The 19,964-nt window shown below is 47.5% G+C and overlaps 1 protein-coding gene and 1 long non-coding RNA gene across 2 annotated transcripts in view; one reads left to right on the top strand and one right to left on the bottom strand.

The window, feature by feature from the left end:
* PFDN1 (prefoldin subunit 1) overlaps positions 1 to 8,290 on the top strand; it is a 58,845-nt gene extending 50,555 nt beyond the window's left edge. Inside the window, exon 4 of the mRNA XM_024752289.1 lies at positions 7,887 to 8,290. Coding sequence (XP_024608057.1) covers positions 7,887 to 7,970 — 84 coding nt within the window. The 3' untranslated portion in view covers positions 7,971 to 8,290. The remainder of the gene's footprint in view (positions 1 to 7,886) is intronic.
* Positions 8,291 to 9,666: 1,376 nt separating this feature from the next.
* The window catches only part of LOC112404362 (uncharacterized), a 65,764-nt gene continuing 55,466 nt past the window's right edge, over positions 9,667 to 19,964 (bottom strand). The window contains exon 3 of the long non-coding RNA XR_003004079.1: positions 9,667 to 10,150. This is a non-coding gene — a long non-coding RNA (uncharacterized LOC112404362). The remainder of the gene's footprint in view (positions 10,151 to 19,964) is intronic.

Below are 19,964 nucleotides of genomic sequence, written 5' to 3'. Positions count from 1 at the left end.
AGTGGCTTCTCTTGTTGCGGAGCACGGGCCCTAGGCATGAGGGCTTTAGTAGTTGCGGCGCACGGGCTCTAGAATGCAGGCTCAGTAGTTGTGCTTCACGGGCTTAGTTGCTCCGCGGCATGTGGGATCTTCCCGGACCAGAGCTCGAACCTGTGTCCCCTGCATTGGCAGACGGATTCTTAACCACTGTGCCACCAGGGAAGCCCTGGAGAGCAGAGAATTTAATATATTAAGAAAATTTAATAGAACTTCTGGACACTGGTGAATGCCTATTTGAGATTCATAGTCCTAAATTTAAAGTAAAACCATGCAGCACACTTAAGTGTTTTTCTCCAGCAGGATTCAGCTATTTGGGTACAAACATGGAGTAGGTAGATGGTTGGGTTTAGCTTGGGTTGGTATTTTGCCAGGGAAGTGCAACAGAGGGAGAGAGGGGCAAAAGGGAGTTCAGAGGGGAATAAATATAAATGAAGGACTGTGGAAGCTGAGCTGGGTGGGAGGGGAGAAGGTCATGGAAGCAGAATGAATAATGAAAAACTTGTTGAGTGATATGGTTGAAGAAGTGCTGGAGGGAGAGTTACCAGATCGAAACGACCTGGAAAAATAGGAAGTAGTGGTGGTGAAATTGAAATTTTGGAGGTGGTGCAGTTACTGGTGTTGTCAAATCTCTAGGGTATGAACATGGTCTGGGTGGCTTAGGTGGGGTAAAGTAAAAAATGTGAGGGGAGAGAAGGTCATGGTATTGGATGGATCATCTCCATTCTTGTTGAAGTCACCTCAAGTGGTGCAGCAGTGGTGGAGAGGAAGAGCCTCTGATGAATGAGGGGCAGTACCCAGGATATTGGTAGATTGGTAGATTGCAGCAGCAAGGAAGGGAGAAGAGGATGGTACACCATGATGCTACAAACTTCAGGAACCAGGATTTTTGGAGGAAAAAAAGAGGAGAAATGATTTGGCAGTAGGCTTGAATGAATGAATGGAATGATGCATGGATGGAAATTTATGCTTTCATTAGGCAACTTTCATGGAAAGTTAAAATCCCTATGTGCTAGATTCAGTTCTACCTTTTAAGACTCCCTCTTTTTTCAGAAGAGACGTTGCCAAACTGTAGCCTGCTGACCAGATCTGTCTTGCTTGTTTTTGTGTTTTTTAGAACACAGCTATGCCCATTTGTTTGCACGTTTTTTATGTTGCTTTTGCACTGTAGTGGCAGAATTGAGTAGTTGTGACAGAGACAACCCCACAAAGCCTAAAATATTTACTGTCTGGCCCTTTATAGAAGAATTTTGCTGACTTCCACTTTTGAAGATTCTCAAACTTCAGTTTGCATCAGAATCACCAGGAGAGCTTGTGAAAACAGATTGCCAAGCTCCACCCCTAGAGTTTCTGATTCAGTAGGTCTGGGTTGGGGCCCAAGAACATGCATTTCTAACAAGTTCCCCAGTGTTGCTGGTGCTGCTGGTGTGGGGACCATACGTTTAGAGCCATTGTTTTAGATATTTAAGTTGGTGATTGGGTTCCTTCTCCTCTTAATATTCTTTGAGCCAAATGTCCCTACCTACATCAGCTGTTTATCACTTGACATGATTATTGGCTTATCGTTTTAAGTTTGGTGCCTATAAATATAATGATTCTTTGACTGAAGCCTGATCTCTGCCATATGCATTGGAACAGTTGCCTCTCCTTGCTCTTCATTTACCTGTGAGCTTGTTTTCTTTCTTTCTCAGGTTGTCTGATGTGCTGGTCTTTCTCTGGGACTTAAATGAAGCTTATGTGTTAGGGCAATAGTAGATAGAGATCACATAAACTTTAGGTGGACTAAAAGGCTAAAAACACTATCATTTGGAAGAAATAAGAATCCACCCGCTCCCCCCACCACCATCACCTGGTATATCTCTGCTCTAAGGTACTTGAGTAGAGCAGAGGTTTATCTTGGGTACATTGAGCCATGTGATCATAGGTGGGATTTGGGAGTCTGACCCCATATGGTAGCAGTGTCAGAGTCTCTTTAGCAGGTAGGTAAAAGAACATCTGGGAGAAAAACCAAGGTCATTGCTCAGCTTGATCCAAGTCTTTTGTCCCTGTCTTTCAGCAGAGGAACCTCTGAAAGATGTCTTGAAAGCAGTTTCTAAAAGATGCAGAGACAGTAACCCCTTCTTAGATTTCTCTTTATTCTCCTGCTCCATGCCTAAAATTGCTTTCTCATTCTTTCAGCTTGTCTCCCAGCCGTATGTAGCTCAGCAGTTACCTTGTAGCCTAGTTGTGTCCCTAATGGTGAAGTGGATAAACCCAGATGAGTTCACAAGTGGACACCTGTCCTTGGATCACTTGTCTCTTATCTTCAAATTCCTGGTCATGTTTGGCCAGCTTTTCCTGCCTCTGGTGAGTGCTCCTCACCCATTCAGGCTGTTGTAGCACTTGCACTTTCAGATCTCTGCCCATCCGTGTCTCATTTCCCTTTCTGAGTTCTTATTGTGCCCCTGCACTGCCTTTGTTTTTCTCTTCTTCCTCTTGTTTCCCTGCCTTCTTCACATCTTACCCTGGCCGCCAAGACATGCCTCCTCAGCCTTCAGTGAATTCTTGGCCTCTTGCTAAACTTCCCCATTATGGGCAGCTGGCCCCCTCTGGCCATTTTACAGTTCTGCAGACTGAGGGAACATGAGATTCATTGAAGCTCTTGAGTTCTTAATTTGGTGTTACCCAAATCTTCATTTTACAAGTGGGGAAATAAAAGGTGAGAGGGGAAAAGACTTTTCTATATCCTAAGATAATACAAACAGGAAAAATATTAATTTAGAGAAAGAGACAAAGTTCCTATGAAAAGAAGAAGTCTATAGAGATAGTGTCACAAGATGAATTACCTCATGAGTCTATTTGAGAGATTGTGTCATGTCGGAAAAGTTCTAGGGACTTGAGCCTCTTTCCTTTGTGAGAGAATGAGAATGAAACACCAGCCCCTCAGTCTGACTCCCGGAAAGAAGAACTTCAGGCTGATGAGCAATAAGTCCAACAATGTCATTTCCCTGGCCGTGCTGAGTCCCACAGGAAATCTCAGAATTTTACGTGAGGACAAGGCCCCACAGGAATGTTGCCGCACCTAGAGCTCTGTGGTTTGATGCCAGGAGAGAATTTCCTACAGACAGGGTTCTGAGGGAGATTGCTCAGTAAGACGGAAAGGTGCTGCAGTGAGGCCAGCAAATGCCTTCGCAGGACTCCCGGTGGAAGGTGGGGGTTTCACATGCCTCCTAGAGTTTCCACAGCAATTATTATCCCCTTGTAGTGCACAGTGGCCCTGACACTGACATCACATGGAGCAGTTTCTCAAGGATTTTCAACTCCAGGACGTGGGAAATTGGGATGGTTTTATGGTTTTACAAGTTGACCTGAGAATAAAGCGTAAGGGCTTTGACCCTTAGGGCCTGTTTGTGGGAGCAAGGTTTTCATGTCCCCATCAGGATCAGTGAGGTCTGAGTTTTAAACCTGTGTTTATCTAGGGGCAGAGGTTAGAGGGCAATGTCAAAAACTGAAAACCACCTTGAAGGAGAATGGTCATTTTTTGCCTTTGCTTCCTCCAATGGGTATTCCTCATTCAGGTCAGGAGGGAAGACTAAATAGGAGTATGTGTACGAGTAAATCAGTAAGGCATCATTTCCCACGATAAATGCACTTGTATTCAACTATTGAGTTCCTATTATGAACCAGCGATTCTTCTAGACACTGGGACTATATTAGAGAGTAGAACAAAGTGTTGCTCTCATGGACCTTTCCTTCTCATAAGAGAAAACAGGCAAATACCGCTTCAGGTGGCAATAGGTGCTAAGGAGGAAAATCAAGGTGAGGAGAATAGAGAGTATGGAGCCGCATATGATCAAGAAGGCCTTTCCCATAAGGTGACACTTGAGAAGGACCTGAAGGACGTGAAGGAGCAAGTAATGTAGATATCTGGGGAAGAGAGTTCCTACACAAAGGGACCCAAAGGCAAAGGACAGGCAGGAACATAGCTGGTGGGTTGGAGGAACAACTTGGAGGCCAGTGTGGCCGGAGCTGAATGAGAGAGAGAGAGGGAGTCGTGGGACGGGAGGTCAGAGTCAGCTTAGAGCAGGACTGTACGTGGCTTTTTGAAACGGCTTTTGCCTTTTATTTTGAGAGAGGTGGAAAGCCATTGAAAGGTTTTAAATGTTGAAAGATGACTCTGGCCACTGTGTGGAGAAGAAACTGAAGGGGGTCAAGGACAGAAGAAAGGAGACCACTTAGGAGGCTCTTCATTAAGGTCAGATTCTGGATGCATTTTGAGATAGCACTGACAGGATTTGTTGTTTGATTGGATGTCAGATGTGAAAGAAAGAAGATTCAAGGATGACACTGAAGTTTTTGTCTTGAGTTGCAGGAATGGAGCTGTTATTTACAGGAATGGGGAAGAGCAGGGTCCACAGAGATTCTGATTTGACTAGTGGTTTTAACCTGTGGAGATTCAAGGAAGAAAAAGTTTAATTTAGTCATTGGTTCCTTAATTTTTTCCATTCTCTCTGATGGTCTCATTTGTATTTGGGTCAATTCTATGACAGTTATTTCTGGGATAAGTACAATCCCAGTATTCTAACTTTTAGGGATCCTTACCTAGGCCTCTGTGATTCAGTGTGGGTAGAAGCTGTGGGTCCAAAAGAACCTTGGGATAAACTCAGTCTCTGGGAGCATCCTTCATTTCAGGTGCTATATTGGTGTCCTAAGGCTGCATAACAAGTTACCACAAACTGGGTGGCTTAAAACAACAGAAATTTATTTTTTCACAGTTCTGGAGGCTGAAAGTCCAAAATCAAGGTGTTGCAGGGCTATGCTCTCTGAAGGGTCTAGGGAAGACTCCTTCCTTTCTTCTTTCTAGCTTATGGTGGTTGTGGGCCATGCTTGGCGCCTTCCTAATCTTGCAGATGCAACCCTCCACTCTCTGCCTCTATCAATGCATGGCATTTCCCCTGGGTATCCCTTTGCTTTTACGTGGCCTTCTTATAAGGACACTAATCATTGAATTTAGGGCCTGCCCTAATCTAGTATGACCTCATCTTAACTTGGTTACATCTGCAAAGACCCTATTTCCAAATAAGGTCACATTCACAGGTACCGGGGGTTAGGACTTCATCACGTCTTTTTGTGAGACACAGTTCAACCCACATCATGTGCTTTGGTCTGGGTTTGACTATGAGGGTCTTCTGGGCTTAGGTATGTTTGAGGATGAGACAGGAGCTATTGAAATACAGTTAGAAAGCAGGTCTGTGCTAGAGATGCCCCATCTATTGGGATGAAAAAAAATTTTTTTAATGCCCAGTAAGTCTATTTAAACTAAAGATGTAAAGACAGGTTCATTTTACATTATTTTTGAAACTTGAAGACTTTAGGATATGCAGTAGTAAAAATCATGAAAAAGTAATGAAACTGGAAGTGGAAGATAGAAGGGAGAGATGTGAGAGAGTGAAGAATTTTAAAGCTGAGAATTACAACCTGAATTTGATTGGCCAGAGGCCTGGGCAGTAGGGAGAAAAGCTCTTGCTGATGCTCCAAGTTTATGGTTTTGCTAGCTGGGGCAGCAAGTTGGCAGAGATGGAATGCAACAGACCTGGGCTCTTGAGCACTGGCTGACTACTGCCAGGATAGAATCCCACTTGCTCCACAAGCCTTTTCCTTAGGTTCCTACGGGTCTGGGACCCAAAAGGTGCCCAGAATGGTGCATGGCACTTGCTGTCTAGCTGCTGCACAACACATAGTACATGTACATTCTTCAGCTGTGTATCAGGAGTTACTAGTATTTGCCTCTTTTTTACTCACCACAAGTTGTTTATCAAAGGAAGTTTAAGTTCCCACTGTGATATCACAGTGATAGGACTATATCAGGTTTAGCAGTGTAATTAAACAAATTTCCTCAGCCATAGAATTATTGTGGTCACTATGAGTTTTTGTGGAGCTCCTGTTCTTTTGTAAGGAATTGTGTGCAAGTTGGACAGATGGGAGATGAGTAAAGAGATCAGGCTCTTTCTAGCCTTCAAGAAATTTGAAGTTAGAAGACAAATAGGAACCAGAGGTTCACATAAGAACTATGATAAAGATTTGTGGGATTAGCAGATGCAAACTATTATGTATAGGATGGATAAACGGTGGGGTCCTGCTGTGTAGCACGGGGAACTATGTTGTGTCCTATGATGGACCATGGTGGAGGGGAACATGAAAGAATATATATGTGTGTAGCTGGGTCACTTTGCTGTGCAGCAGAAATTGGCACAGCATTGTGAATCAACTATACTTCAATAAAATTTTACTAAAAAATACTGTGGATGCCTCAGCATTTGGCACCTAAAGGAAACTATAAAGTCTCTAAATGTATCATTTAAAAAATATCTGGGGCTTCCCTGGTGGTGCAGTGGTTGAGAGTCTGCCTGCTAATGCAGGCGACACGGGTTCGAGCCCTGGTCTGGGAGGATCCCACATGCCGCGGAGCAACTGGGCCCGTGAGCCACAACTGCTGAGCCTGCACGTCTGGAGCCTGTGCTCCGCAACAAGGGAGGCTGCGATAATGAGAGGCCCGTGCACCGCAATGAAGAGTGGCCCCCGCTTGCCGCAACTAGAGAAAGCCCTCGCACAGAAATGAAGACCCAACATAGCAAAAATGAATAAATTAATTAATAAACTCCTACCCCCAACATCTTTAAAAAAAAAAAAATCTGGACAGAGAGTGGGAAAAATTAAGAGGCAGGGATACGTAGAAGGGGCACCTGAGAGGTTTATTGGTGAAGGCCTCAGGTAATAGAAGCACTTCATTCCATTTTCCTGTCTCAGAGGTTGGGGATCAGTTCCCAAGCAAGGCCTGAGACCAGGCTGCTTACCTGCCCTCTGCCCCAGCCTTTCCCTGGCTTCCCCAGGTCACTTGGGCACTTCAGTAGTCAAAGTGAACCCCCAGCTGCTTGGGTGAAGGGAGGAGGGGTGAGGGAAGGGCACTGGCTGCATCTGGGCTAGGGCTCTGCATTTCTGGCTCTAGTGTGGCTCAGTCACATGCACCCTGGGGAGAGGATGATTTTGAGTATTCCCCAAAAAGGGAGACTTCATTTCATGTCTGTTAAGTGGGAATGCAGCCACAACGGTGTCCTCAGGGCAGGGACCAGTGGTGAAGCCACCATACTTCTGGGGTGACCACAGGGCAAATAATGTACAGACATCATTTCCTTTGACTAATCTTTTGTTAATCCTGGTCCAGGTGTGGCTCCTGAAAGTAAAGTTCTTTGTCTTAAGTTGAGATTTTTAATTTAGGACCCAGATGGGGTAGGAGGTAAACTTCCAAAAGGTCTGTTTTACTCAGTGTGTCACTGTCCTGGATTCCTGGCAGGCAGTAGTTTCATTAGAAAAGCAGATTTCATCTTGACTCATCTGCCTTGGTGAGACGTGTGATGCAGCCTATCTATCATCTTGCTGGACAGAGCAGAGGGTATGCTGTCCATTTTGCAGCAGTGGCAGCTACAGGCGCCTGGCCTGGGCCATGGAAAACCTTGAGAGACAACCTGTTATGGGGCCAGAGCTTTGTCCTGGAATTTCCTGGCCTTTGTCTGTCTGGTATAACTTCATGTACCAAGACGCCTGTTTTTAGAGTCTACTTCCTTCTGGGGGAAGAGTGCTATTGCCATCCAGAGAGCACTCCTGCTTCCTGTACTGAGCAACCCCCTCCCTGTGCCCAGGGGTCGGGCTGGGGGAACACTCTGGGCAGGTGTGTATACTTGGCTCCCAATAGACAATAGGCTCCTGGAAGTCACTGGTCACAGAGAAGCCATAACCATTGGGCATAGAAGCTGCATCTACCAACTTGGCACATTCCCCCTGGTCCTAACATTTATTTCCTTCTCATATTGCAGCAGAAAAAATCCTACCTGGAGCGGAGTGTGAAGGAAGCTGAGGACAATATCCGGGAGATGCTGATGGCACGAAGGGCACAGTAGGAAGCCTCTAGGGAAGCTCTTCCTCCTGACCCCTGCCATTCCTGGCCAGGGGCCTGTATAGGGAAACTGCTTCTGCTCTGCCTGATGGACATTTTATCTGGATGGTCTGGTAACCCTATGTTTTATGCATCACCTGGAGCCCCTTTCAGATCCCATCCCTGTATTTTTTATCCTGGCTCTGCCTGCCACCCTTCTTCCCTGGGGGTGAGTCATGAACCCCCAGGAGAGGGAAGATGGGAGCCGGGACAGATAGGAGAGCTCTTCCTGGGCCTACGACTAGTCACACTGGTCAGACCAATAAAAGACATCTGTCCCACTCTGCTAAGTCTGCTTTTCTTGAGCTGATGGATGAGAACAGAGGATCAGAGAGGCAGAGGCTATCTCCACCTCAGTTCCTCCCTGTTCTCCAGGGCTGTGGGCCTCCTTCTTCTGCATTGAAGCCTTGCCTTCTTTTTTCTGTTCCTTTAGGTAAACCCCTCAACTTCAAAGCCTCCATGTAGTATGCAGATAAGGAAAAGGAGAGCAGGGCACAGCTGAATGAATGTAAGTGGACACAACAGGTGCCTCAGTGGCAGTCTGCCTAAAGATTCCTTTCCCACTTCCTCCCAAACACTGTAAAAGAAAATCTGGTAATAAACCAGCAGCACTCCAAGACGGTCTCCCTTTGGTCAGTTCATAGGGTGGACATTACATCCTGAGGCCTCCTGGAGGCATGGGGGCAGTGGTGTGCTGGCGCTGGCTCGGGAGAGCCAATTATTTAATTTTCAGGAATTTTGTTGCAAGCCAGTTGTTATAAACAGTAGCCATTATTAAAAATTAAGTTTGTAAATTTACCATTATATTAAAAATAAGGTTAATAAGTATTTAGAACTTACCCCTTCCAAATTACTTTACTAAATTTAGCCATTATCTGTGTTTTTGAGGTGAGCAGTCTATCGTATCTGGATGGTGGAAATACTGCATAGCAGTGCACTGCTGCCCTTGTCTTCCCAACTCCATGTTCAGTATATCACGTTGGTAGCTTGAAATCCGCTATGGTGGGACCCACCATTTACTCCACAGAAATCAGGTGATGCTACAAAATCTTGGCTTTTTGTTTGTTTTTAAAGAGAGCTGGTAGTTATTTATCAGCACCTGGCTGATTCAGAGGGAAAGTGGGCAGACGAGGAGGTTAGGCAAGGAGCTGTCAACTGCCTCTCAGGGATGGCCAGCTGAAGGAGGAAAATTAGACTTGCTGCTATGGTGGCTCAGCGCCACCCTGCGGCCAAAACTGAGATGGATGGTGTGGCTGACTAGTTTGTATTATGACAGCTCTCTTCTTTGTGTGTTGGTGGACAGGGGTTGGGGTCTGGGAGGGGACAGCAGGAAGAGAAAGCCTCAGATCTCGACCTGAGCCCCAACTGTGGCTTCTCCTTCCAGAGCAGGCCCTGGGGCAGCCACAGTTACCAAGATGCCCTTTCTTATGCTCTGGGTAAAAGCCAGTGTGGCTCCTTGGTGAGTCCATATCTCAGTGGGACTAGGGAGAGAGAGAATGCTAGCTCAGTGAGGACTCCTTGACCTAGCTGAAGGACACCTGGCCTTGGACCCTGCCTTCCTAGTAGCAGCCAGGATGAAAAGGTAGATCGGCTCCTCATCATATACTGGACAGTGGCTGAGAAACCCAGGATTTAGATTGTATCTGGAATAACTGAGACAGTTGAAGTTTAGACAAATTTATTGAAACATACAGGGTGTTAGCAGAGAAATCATTCAGTGGTATGTTATATCATGCCACTACCTTGAATGTATAATTTTTAAATTATAAATATATATTTTGTCACTAAGCCTTTGGCCAAAAAAATGAAAGTCATTTAGCACATTTGTGAAAGACCAATAAGAAATGGATTTGAACATTAAAAAGATCAAGTCACTGAATTAAACAGCAGCAACCCCTGCTAATCTAGAATCCCACTGCGTTGAAGGTAGAAGTGTCTGTGCAGAGCTAGTCATTGATTTCAGCAATCAGAAGAGATGGGGGCAGGCACACTTGTTGGCGGTGGCGGCAGAGCTGGAAGGACAGGAGAGCCAGGGTCGTCAGGTGAGCATATCCCAGAGACAGCAGCAACAGAGGGCAGTCCAGCAGGCTGTGAGGCAGGTAGATGGGCCCAGGTCATCCCTTCTCTGGTCTTCCACCACATACACTGGATGGGAAGGGGAGAGAGGATGAAAATGAACGGGCACAAACCCCATGCTCTACAGGGCCAACACCTCCCAGACCAAGGGAGAGCTACATACAGCAGCTCAAAGCCACTGAGCAGACTTTGTGCAGCCTTTCCACTTATGCAGTCTTGGGTGAATGGAGGAAGGGTGGCTCAACTACTTTCCCTCCTCCTCCTAAGGACATTCATCCCTGCAGGAGGGCAAGCACTAGGGAACCTAACCAGTGGCCTCACCAAGGCAGCCAGTTAAGTAAGAAATGTCCATTGCTCTCTGGCCGGAGTTGGCTAACCCTACTTGGTTTATAAACCAGGTAGCACTCTGTCCCGAATCCTACAGGGGAACTGGGGGCATTTCTTTAGATACATCTAAGCCATCTCCCAAGAGCAAGAGAGTAAGTAAAATCTCCTAAAAAGGGGGCTTTAGGCTTTAAAAGATTAACCAAGAATCTTGGTTTTCATACCTGGCCAATGCAGTATGTGCTCCAGCCTCTAAACTTTTGCACAAAGCAATGGTAGGCAGGATGAAAACCTAGGCAAGTGGGAGGCTATGGCTGGAGCCTGGTACTCTTGCATTTCCTCAGAATGGAGTAGGAAATCTGAGCCCTGTCAGGGCTAAGCGCTGTATTAAGAGATCTGAGTGCCAAACAAATCCCCAGATCAAGAAGGACCCCCAACCACCCTTTACTCGTGAGCTGTGGCTCACGTCAGCCTCGCTTCCCATTAGAATGTCTGATAGTTGACCTTGGCCTCAAAGGATCTGCAGGCACTTTTAAGAAAATCTCAAAACAACCATCATCAAACTCAGTAATAAGCAGTAAGGATCTTAAACTTTTTGAAAGTTCATGAATACATGAATCTTATAAATTAAACCAGTCCTTTGGCATCTTTTAGTTCTATTTTTGTGTATCTATTTTTATACCTCCTCTCTTGGCAACTCTTTTCTCTAGAGCCTGGTATAGTAAGTAGCTAGAACACGCTGGGTTTAGTGTGAGCTTGTCCAGGTTCTGTTGTATCAGCCGCCCTCCACAGAGACATCCCTTTCCCTTCTCTCATGGCACAGGTCTAATCTCAGCCTGTTTTCATTTGGCCCCTCTCAACACAGACAAAGTTGTTCAGGGTCTGGGAGACAAGACCCACCACCAGGCAAGCCTAGTCAAAGAGGAGGTGACAACCCAAGGCACATTACCTGATTTAGTCTTAAGAGTAACTTTGAGATACCATCATTCCCATTTCACAGGTAAGGATCAAGACTTAAGGGAGGTAAGTCTCTTGTTCAGCACAGGGCCAGCCAGAGGCAGGATGTGAATTCAGGCCCCAACTGGGTATCATAGGGACCAGGAGCACAGGGGTGAACGGGCTCCAGGACAGTCCTCTCTCACTCCAGCCGGAGCCCACCCCACCCACTTGGGCACTCCAAACTCTGGGATCATCACAGCAGGGTGTCGGGTGCCACCTGCCCAAGTTCCCAGCCTCCCATGATCATGCATGGGTAGTGTTGGACAGGGAAACTGAGAACACAGTTGGCTGTGGACCCCCTTGAATAATCTCTTGCTGTATTCTCCTTGCCACTCTGCTGCCCCTGGGACATAAAGTCCCCCTCCTCTGCCAGCTCTGGAAACAGCCTGTTTAGCCCAGGCCTGAGACCCAGCCCGAGGCTGGGTTGCTATGTGCCAGGTCCTGCAGTCTCTCTTAAACTGGCGTTTACAGAGGTGCTCACGATGTGCCTGGACCTGTGCTGAGGGCCTTTCAGCACCATTTGATCTTCACAACCCTGTGGGACACCTGTCTCCTCACTGCTTCCCCTGCTCCCAGCCCTTCTTCCTCTCAAAACCACCGAACCTCAGGTAACTTGGGGAAACAAAAATGTCCCAGTCTTCCTTCCTCTTATCACCTTTCTCCATTAGTCAAGTTTGTCCTTGCCAGGGCTTATTTCACCTGCCATACTCCACAACCTGGGGCAGTAGAGACTGAGCTGATTACTCCCAGACAATGCTTACAGAGGTTAGAAATAATGAGTCTGGCTACAGAACAGAGGACTTTAAGCCAGAGGGCTGCATCAACCTTGACAGGGGTAGTTAGTGCTGTACATACCTTAGAAACCCGAGTCACTTATTTGCTGGAGCACCGAGTCTTCCAAATCCCTTATGACTTTTTCCCTTGCATTAGCTGAGGACAGAACCTATGCTTCCAGACTGTTGAGAAGATGGGGGTGGAAGAGTGCGTGTGTGGGAGGGTAGGTGCGGAGGTAGGAGTGACTTGTGTTTTCTTTTCTTTCCATCACTAAAAGCAGGGATGACTGGCCCAGGAGAAAGCTCTGAGGAAGGCCTCACAGTTCCTCACAGCATGCACTGTGGGACCCAGAAATTGCATATTTTACAACTGTACCTGCCTAGATGCCCTGCTTACCTGCAGAGTCTGAGGTACTGCACCTTTAGAGGGTGCCTGCTGCACTGAGCTGCAGGCCTAGTCTGCCCCAGGACACCACCCCACCCTGGGGCTTCTTGCTAATCTGCCACCTGTCCCCATCCCTGCCACCCAGTAGGTGAATCTGCCTGAGAGCTCCCATACTGCCCTGGCTGAGCCGTTAGGATGCACCTGAGTGCATGAGTCCTGGGCCATGACAGCCTCCCTGGGTACTTGAAGCCAGGGGACTGTGTATACCACAGCTTTTCTGGTGGTACTGGTTACCCAGCAGGAGCTGGGGCAGCGATGATTCTAATACAGGTGTTTCCACACCCAGGCCACGTGGGCCTTCCTGGCAACTGGCCTATACTGGCAAGCTGGGCAGGACCATGGTTATGTAAGATGTTAATCATTAAGGGAAGCTGGATCAACAACAGAAACGGTACTATCTGACTTTTCTGTAATCTAGAATTACTCCAAAATAAAAAAATTTTTTTTTCTTTTAAAGGAGGAAAGAAATCGAGAGGGATCAAAAGTGCAATGGGTGGAGTTGGGAGCAGTCAGTTCCCAGTGGGGAGCGGAGGGTCTGGTGTCTGCAGAGGCTACTCACGTTGAGTGCCTACTTAGGGATTAAGTGCCCCCTTGTGGCCAGCCTGGGGACAGGCTGGGCTCCAGCTCCTTCTGACGCAGGCAAGGGCTTTACAGATTGGCTCACACACATATCAGCCAAAAGGCTAACCATCCCATTTCCTATCTAGTGTCTCAGGAGCCAAGACAACCCTATTCAACCAGTGCCGGGATCCTGTGCCCTGGTCCCAGGCAAGGGACTCTCCATTTCCAGAAAACTGGTTGAGTTGGAGATCAGGTCCAGGGGTCCTTCACCAGCTTGTCTTTCTTGCCTCACACAGCCCTTTGGTACCAACCTTCAATGTTCTCAGCCCCAGCCCAGGGGTGGGGCCTGCAGAGGGCCAGGTATTCAGAGCTTTGCCATGTGAATGCAAGTGCAAAGGTGGTGGTGGTGGTGAAGGGCATTGGGGGAATGTGCAGGGAGAGGTGTATGAGCATATAGATGTGACTCAGATGCCCAGACTAGGTCATAAAGACCCAGGGAGGTCTTGGGTGCAGAACCTGTGGGAAGCTGAGCAGATTCTGGAAGAGGCTCCCCATCTGCCTTCTTGCCTCTCTGCTGGAAGCAGAGAGGACAGATGCAAGATGCTTAGAAGCATGCATCCCCCTGTGCCCAACTGCCCACCAAGCCCTGGGGTCTTCTCCAGGGCCACCAGCCACACCAACCAGCAGTCCCAAATTCTAGGACAACCATATTGTACAACCCCAGGGGGGCCATTCACATGGGCTACTGGTTCTGGGCAGGCAGTGGGCAAGTGGGGCTCCAGACCACACAGGGACCTGGGCAGAAATGTGAGCAGAGGCTTACTCTGCTAAAGGCTCCAGTTCCTCAGTCAGCCCCATCCTGGAATCTGAAACCTTTTCTTGCTCAGCTCAGACATTTTAAATGATTAATCAAGGGCTTTGAAGTGGTAATTGAGCCTTATTAGGCCATTCTTACTTGTCTCTGCATCTGTGCACAGTCCCAACCCAGAGAGCTAGTAAGGAGAAGCAAACAAAAAGACGGGCTTCCCAGAGAGTTCTGACGTCTGGGACCTTCTTGCTCCGGGAGCTAATTAAGGAAGCTACACCTTGGCCTCTTGTGACCAAGACCAGTGATGGGCACCCAAGCTGCTTCTCTACTAAGACCACCACAGCCAGAGCACCTCCCCGAAGTGCCCCCAGTGGAGATTGACAGCTTTGCCAGAGGCAGGAGGCCTGTAGTCACCCCATCTTCTAAACCAGCATCCAAACCAACCAGAAGGCCAGCCTTCCAGGAGATATCAGAGGCTGCCGAACAGCCCTCTACTGCTCAGACCAGAGGTAGAAGAGAGGGAAAGATCTTTCCACATCTTAGGAATAAGTAAAATCTCAGGAAAGCCATAGGATGGTTCCTGCCCCTTCCATGCAGGGGCAGAGGAGAACACACAGCTCGCTGAGAATGCACTTCAGCTTTCCTTGGGTGTGCACATGCAGTGGGGTCATTTATTACTCAAGAACAAGGGGGTTGCACTGGTGAGAAAAGGTGCCCTAAAGGCAGTGCTACTTGCTCTGAAGGCCATGAGCACCAGGTATTTATACAGAGGGGGGACGGTGAGGGGGTGAAGGTTGGCCGGGAATAGTAGAAGCAATCAAGGGCGTGTAGTTTTCACTGGAGTCTAGAGGTTAAGAGCAGGAGAGGTGAGGAATATCTTCCACTTTCCTGTTCCTCCACAGGTAGAGGAGGGATACGGGGCTGGCAGCACTGGCACAGCCTTGGCCCAGGCTCTGCGACAGCAGCTGCCTTTGCCTGCTCAGTTCTGGACCTTCCCCAGGCCACCTCGGCCTCACTGCCCTCACTACCACCTCCTCCGGAGAGTGGGCCCAAGCCTCTTTCTTCCCAGGCTCAGTCACAGGCCAGCTTGTACCTTAGCCCTCTCCAACCCAATCAGTTTTATGAACAGTAGACCTGATAGTAAAATTGTTTCATAAACAACAAAAATGGTTAAGTGCATTTGGACATGTCATACCAGTCTGGTAAGTATGACTGGACTGCCACCACCTCCTGTGGCCCTATCCTTGGGCTAGACCTGCTGGGACCACTGGGACAGAGGTGGTTGTAGATGCTGGGACAACTGAGAACATCCTAGATGCTAGAACTGCGAATGAAACTGCCTTGGAGATCATGTGGCCAGTCATATTTTGGTAAGAAAAGAATGCTGGGGCTTCCCTGGTGGCGCAGTGGTTGAGAGTCCGCCTGCCGATGCAGGGGACACGGGTTCGTGCCCCGGTCCGGGAAGATCCCACATGCCGCGGAGCGGCTGGGCCCGTGAGCCGTGGCCGCTGAGCCTGTGCGTCCAGAGCCTGTGCTCCGCAACGGGAGAGGCCACAACAGTGAGAGGCCCGCGTACCGCAAAAAAAAAAAAAAAGAGTGCTGAGTCCAAAGACGGGAGGTGGTAACTGAGGTCGCATAGTGAATTAAAGGTATGTCCTGGCCTATCACCCAGCCCTCTTGCCTCCTGGCCCAGTGCTCTCTGCACATCAAGATTAGGCTCACTAGTAAGTCAGAAAGAGGAAAACAAATACCGTAGGCTAACACATATATATATGGAATCTAAAAAAAAAACAAATACTGTAGGCTAACACACATATATATGGAATCTAAAAAAAAAAGACGGTTCTGAAGAACCTAGGGGCAGGACAGGAATAAAGACGCAGACATAGAGAGTAGACTTGAGGACACGGGGAGGGGGAAGGGTAAGGGGACAAAGTGAGAGAGCCTTTACATTTGGTACACTACCAAATGTAAAATAGATAGCTAGTGGGAAGCAGCCGCATAGCACGGGGAAATCAGCTCCATGTGACCACCTAGAGGGATGGGATAGGGAGGGAGATGCAAGAGGGAGGGGATATGGGCATATAAGTATAGGTATAGCTGATTCACTTTGTTATACAGCAGAAACTAACACACCATTGCAAAGCAATTATACTCCAATAAAGATGTTAAAAAAAAAAGATTAGGCTCACTTTAAATCAGCAGCCTGGCTGCAAGTGACCTGAAACGTGTGTGGACAGGTGAAAGGCCTCGCCTCTGTTGCCTGGTTCTCCCTTGAAATCCACTGTCTTTGTGGGAGAGCAAGATCCAGCCCTCACCCTAGCCCTCACCCTACTACTCCACAGTGTGTCCGAAAGGGAGGGCAGAATGGACCTGGTCCAGCAGTCAACTGGGAGATGGAGTGAATTTCAGGGTCCCTCCTGGCAACCACTCGGTGGGTGTGTTGGCCCAGAACAAGGCACCTCCTGGGGGTGGGGTGTAGCTGGAACGTCCCCCTCAAGAAATCTACTTCAGACTTTCCTTGGGCACCCCACCACTTGAATTGCTTTATTATCTAAGGACAAGAGCTATGTACATGGGCTCTGGAGGGGCACTGCCCAAGTGACGGTCAGCTTTCCCATGCCCCAGCCTTCACACTTGTGAAGTGGTGGGAGGAAGCAGTGCCTAAGAGCCTATGTTTTGTGACAAAAACATAATGTAAAGTGCTTGGCCCAGGGCCTGCCATGGAGTGAAGGAGGGAGGACTTAATGGGAACCACAATGTGATGACATCCTACAGAAAACAAATCACCAGAAATCTGTTTTCTTATTCTGAGTCTGTGTGCGGGGAGGGGTTCCTCCAACCAATCCATATTCGGATTGGTATTCATATGTGTGGCACCAAATCATCACAGGGTGACAAAAGCAGAGGAACTGGCAGTCCACATGAAGCACAGCTGCTCAGAAATGGGAAAGGAGACAACCCAGGGGAGAAGCAAGGGGCTGTGTGTGTATTGGGGGCTAGGAAGGCGGAATACAAACAACTTTAGCTGTTGAGGCACCTCAAGAGAATAGGGTGAAATATTTGGAAACATCCCATTTTCTTAGGTAAAGGGAGTAAAGAAACCCTCATACATACACACGTGAGCATTTGCTTGGACGTGATGAGTCTGGCTAGCATTAAGACAACGCAGACACCAAGGCCAGTAGAAGAACATAATATGAAAGAGAACAGTCAACAAGGGATGTACACATTAAAAAGACTTAAAACTGAAGAGTACGGTGTTTCTCCTTACACCTTAAAGCCAGTCAAATGTGATCAGTTCACAACTCAAAACCTCGAAAATTCCAGCAGGACGGGTGGCCTTGTTCATTGAATTTCAGGAAAAGGACTAAATTCTCTGGGGATAAGAGAGTGTCTTTCGAGAAACAGTTCCCTCCAATCTGTTTTTTAGTCTAGGAAATGTGCAGAAATGGGGTAAAGGAGCTGATAGCGTTTTCTGCCCACCGTCACAAAACATTAAAGTGAAAGGACCATACTCCTCCCACCTCCCAAATGGAGATGCCACAGAAGGCAAGAAGGTTGCTGAGGAGCTTGAACAGGGTGTGTGACCGCATGAGTGCCGCCTCTTCGTCACGCGGAACTCAATGCGATGCTGGAAGTTGCCAGTTTGGGTGTGTGTGGCTGGAGATCCAGCAGTGCTCGGTACTTTCCAGTAAAGGCCATGCTGTTCTACAAGCAGGAGATTGGAACTCACTCACCCCACTTACATAACAGAAAAAATAAAGGCTTGTTTTTTTACCCTGTACTGACAGAAGAGGTCAAGACCAGGGCCTGCAGACCAGAGCTGAGAGGTCCTGGCTCTATTCTGCCATAGCTGGGTGACTTCGGGTTAAGTCACTTGACTTCCTAGGGCCCCTGCATCCTCCTCCATAGGAAGGAAAGTCTTGGAAGCTACTGCCTTAGATGACATGGGAAAATGGGATGAGGACAAAGGTGAATATCATTATTAAGATGGGACAGGGCTTCCCTGATGGTGCAGTGGTTGAGAGTCCGCCTGCCGATGCAGGGAACACGGGTTCGTGACCCGGTCCGGGAAGATCCCACATGCTGCGGAGCGGCTGGGCCCGTGAGCCACGGCCGCTGAGCCTGTGCGTCCAGAGCCTGTGCTCCGCAACGGGAGAGGCCACAACAGTGAGAGGCCCGCGTACCGCAAAAAAAAAAAAAAAAAGGGACAAAAAATATCTCAATTTACAAACAGCCAAGTTTCACCATGGGATGAGATCATATAGTACATTTCAAACGTTATCTTTCATAATTTGATAGACATTCGACTGTTAATGTTCATAGAGCTAAAGACCTAAGAGGTGCCAGGCATTTCAGTTCAGCCTCTACAACTTGTTTGCTGGCCCAGCAGCACGCACAGAGCTTGGTCTTGACCACACAGCCACAGGGAGCGGCCCAGGCCCAGGAGCGGGCAGGGCTGGCACATCCACAGAAATGCCACAGGCTGACACGAGGGCCCAGCAGCTTGGGGGTGGGGTGCTCTATCCAGATGAGCTTATACAATGGAAAACTTAGATAATTCTAGGGTTTTTTTTTTTTTTGGTAAATCTGAGGAGATAACCAAGAACTGCTGCTTCCGCTGATGAGAAAAAGTAAGTGACCAAAAGGGAAACTCAAATGGTTGGCTAGGGTGACAGAAGACTTCAGCAAGTAATCTCATATACCCTGAGGCGAAGAGACAGAACAGCCAGTGTTAGTTTGGAGAATAGAAAGCAGCTTTTCTTTTATCCTTAAGTCAGCCAAGAGACTGGGGAGGGGCCTGAAGAACAATGATGGGAGGACACAGGGTGAGGATGTGTGCAGCGCTCCTTCAGCACCCGCTTTTCCTCTCCAAGTCTGCCTGTGCCATTGCCTCAGACCACAGGAACAATGGGTGTGAGCTGGGGAAGGTCAAACAGATGAGCATAGGAAGCCCTGATGTCATGGGTAGTATTACTACAGCAGAAAGGAGGAAGCAGTTCATTATGACATATCATGAATATACTTCTAATGTGGCTGTTTGTTTGAGAAATAAATATGAGTGAGGCTGTTATGCCAGGCAGAAGAAATTAAGGAAAATCTAGAGAAACAATCGGATCATGCCCAATACAGGACAGTTCTATGACCCTGTGGCAGAGGTGTAAAGAGCCCGAGGCAGGGAGATTCCTCTAATGACTGGCAAGTCTTGCTCTACCTGCTCAGGAGGGAGACAGATGGAGACCAAGGTTGTGAATGATGGTGGCTGACCTGCCCTAGAGCATGACCTGGCCCACAAGCCCCTCAACATACTGGTCATCTTTTCATGGCTGTTCCTGCCCAATTCGATGTAGACATACCTCATTACCTACCGCCAAACTTAAAAAGACACCAATATAATCAATCATAAGCTGGAATAATCACAACATAGCAAATGAAGGCGCAGGCAGGCTGCCTTGGTTCTTTAGAGGTTATGGCACATAAGAGGGAGCAAGTCATGCCATTTAAATACCCACCAGGCCTTCTAATCATAATCCCAGCAGTATTTTTTGTAGATAAGCTGATTCTGAAATTTATGGAAAGGCAAGAGAACTAGAATAACTAATTTTGAAAAATAAAGTGGGAGGACTCATACTACCTTATTTTAAGGTTAATATAAAGCTACAATAGTCAAGACGGTTATGGTATTGGTGAAGGGACTGACAGATCAAATGAGCGGAATAGAGAGGACGGTAATAAACACGGCCAACTGACATTTGACAAACATGCAAAAGCAATTCTATGGAGAAATGATAGTCTTTTCAAACAAATGTTGAAAAAATTGGCACACAAAAACCTCAACCATTTTAAGCCTCACATTTTATGTAAAAAGTAACCTAAAATGGATCATAGATCTAAATGTAAAACACAAAACTGTAAAGGTTTCAGAAGAAGACATGGAAGAGAATCTTCATGACCTGGAATTAGGCAGAG

Source organism: Neophocaena asiaeorientalis, unplaced genomic scaffold, assembly GCF_003031525.2.
Source record: "Neophocaena asiaeorientalis asiaeorientalis breed wild unplaced genomic scaffold, Neophocaena_asiaeorientalis_V1.1 scaffold204, whole genome shotgun sequence".
Lineage (NCBI taxonomy): Eukaryota > Metazoa > Chordata > Mammalia > Artiodactyla > Phocoenidae > Neophocaena > Neophocaena asiaeorientalis.
This window is presented reverse-complemented; position numbering and strand designations above follow the sequence as displayed.